A 2,386-nucleotide genomic window follows, 5' to 3' on the forward strand; every position below is an offset into this window, starting at 1 on the left:
GACTTTAAAACAGTAACCTCAAAAAAGCAGCAGCAATCACAGTAAATTTCTTATTTACAAGAATACTGTAATCCTTATCCTTATCATCAATCTATTCACATTTAGCTTTTGCTCCTGGAGCGAGCCCAACATTTTTGGCCTTGAAGTCCTTTTTTTTAGAGTAGTCAGAGAATTTTTTGATTTGTGGGTTACTTCTGCTATTTCTCTTGTTTTCTCCACTTCCTTTTTGGCATCCTCACTCAATGTGCTATATTAACCCACTGTCTTTCTATTGGTGTAAGTGTACCCCTGCCCTTCTATTTTGCAGTTCCCTGACCTTTGCTTCCAGATCAGCTTGGGTTTTGCCGCGATAGTAGCTGATAGCTCTGTTTAATTGGGTTAGTATTGTCCGTGCTGCGATGTTTGTGTCGTCAACTCCGGTTGCCGCTTTAGGTGTCTTCTGATATTTGAGTTTATCCCAGAAAAGTTTTGATAACTCGGAATTATCGGTTTTATAGACGGCATCTATTTTGCTGTTAATATTCTCGTTGTAAGCGGTTGTGTAGTCGCCATCTTTGCCTAGCAACACCAGCTTGACTGCAGCTTTGAAATATTTGTTGGTATTCAGACTTCCAATGTTCTTTGGTTCGAGGATCGTCCCCTAGAATTTCGAGCCAGGTAGAATCGTGGTTATCTCGTCGTAAGCTGCTTTGTATAGCTTGAGGTTGTTGCTTCTGCTGCCGGCTCCGTTTGGGGTGAAGTCGGTTGCGTCGGCCGGTGTTGGTGTCGCTGCTGTGTTGCTTCTGCCAAAATAGCCTCCCGCGAAATATAGTGTGGACGCGATCGGATTGGTCGACGTTACCCCGTTTGAGCCGCCTTTGAAGAGCACGCAGTTTGCGTTGTCAGAGAGCCCGTTGTTTGAAATGCCGTTGTCTGTCTTAAGTCCCGTGAATCCTTCTCCGCTGATCCCTGTTAATTCGGCGTGGCCCTCAGCTAGGCCTGCTAGCGCCGTTGCCGGTATTCCGCTTTGTGGGTCCGTCAGTTGCTTTACCACGGCGCCTGCTGCGCTTCCACCTGTGGCGGTTGTGATACAGCCGACATTGTTCGTTCCCCAGGCTTCCAGCGCCACATTGAAGAACTTGGCTATGTGACCCCTAAGGAATTCGGTGGTGGTTACGACTTTTATCGCCCCTGTTTTTTTCTGTTGAAGATTGCTTGCTAAATCACTGATTTCGGCAGCTATTGCTTCTGTGATTGGGAACCAGTTTTTGTGTGTTGCGTTGGACTTGTTTGTTTCTAGATAGAGATTTGCTTGGAGTTTCAACTTGATAAGCTTATTAATGTTGCCGGTCCGGTCAGTCAGCAGTTTGGCTGCGCATCCTGGCACATTTGCTAGAGTTTCGGACAACTTCGCTAGTGGCGACCATTCCCCCTTAAGCAGTGCTCCACCATTGGCTGCATGAGCCGGCTGGATAATATTGGTTGCCAGTATACTGATCACTGGTACTATGCAGTGTACCTTCATAGTCTGCTGTGCTGCTTGAGGTGAACTCTAGATCGCGCTTGAAAGAGACTAAGATCCTCTGTTACTTGTTTTTTAAAGATCGCCGATTTCTTGGTTGTTATGGTGGTCAATAGCGGCTATCAGGGCGACAACTTTTATGTTTAACATCTGTATGTAGTTGGAAAACCGACGACTGATGTCAGTTACGCAAGCCAAAAGTTATTGGTTTGTTTTTGACATTCTCCAATTGTTTAATTGTGGTAACGGTTGGCTAGAATTCTGAGTACATGCCATTTATCCTGCGCTACTGCGCAAAAAAAATTTAGGACTCTTTGTAACTTTCAAAACCGTCTTTACCATCATCAATAAAATCTCCTGTGCATCATGATTATACTCCTTCTAAAGTGAAAGCACAAAAACGCCCTATAAAAACGAATCAGTTAAATTTTGTCCAACAGCACGTTCGGCTCTGATTTAAAATTAAAAGGTGGAGCCGCTACCATAACCTCTGCTATAGGATCTATCCATTCGTCTGTGAAATATATCGCATCATTTCCTCCTCTATCATTTTTCTTTACTCTGCTTTCGCTTATTTTCTGCCATTTCGTTCTGTATTTCCGCCTCTTTCCTCTTTCTTTACTGCTTCCACCACACTGGATAATGTAAATCTCACCTGCCGTGTACAGTGAACTGTGTCAAACTTATCATCAAACTCATCATTATCTTGCGTGCTGTGGTACCCGAAAACATGTTTTTGTAGCACAGTACTAATATTTCTTCTTATTTTTAATTTTTTTGTCTTTCCCATTTTCCTCAGTTACATACTCCCATTTCACCCTTTTCATTGTTTTAACTGCTTCCCTTTAAGCTTAATACTCAGTCTTTGGCACCACTGTTATTACC

At 43.4% G+C, this 2,386-nt stretch overlaps 1 protein-coding gene across 1 annotated transcript; it reads right to left on the reverse strand.

Moving 5' to 3' along the window:
• Window positions 1-640: 640 nt before the first annotated feature.
• On the reverse strand, window positions 641-1,504 carry TEOVI_000108000 (Trypanosome variant surface glycoprotein (A-type), putative; the record flags this gene model as incomplete). Its single annotated transcript, XM_067224371.1, has 1 exon — window positions 641-1,504. The coding sequence occupies one exon, from the start codon at window positions 1,502-1,504 to the stop codon at window positions 641-643; it is 864 nt and encodes a 287-aa protein (XP_067080472.1).
• Window positions 1,505-2,386: the final 882 nt, after the last annotated feature.

Source organism: Trypanosoma equiperdum (genome assembly GCF_001457755.1).
Source record: "Trypanosoma equiperdum strain OVI genome assembly, contig: ctg_281, whole genome shotgun sequence".
Lineage (NCBI taxonomy): Eukaryota > Euglenozoa > Kinetoplastea > Trypanosomatida > Trypanosomatidae > Trypanosoma > Trypanosoma equiperdum.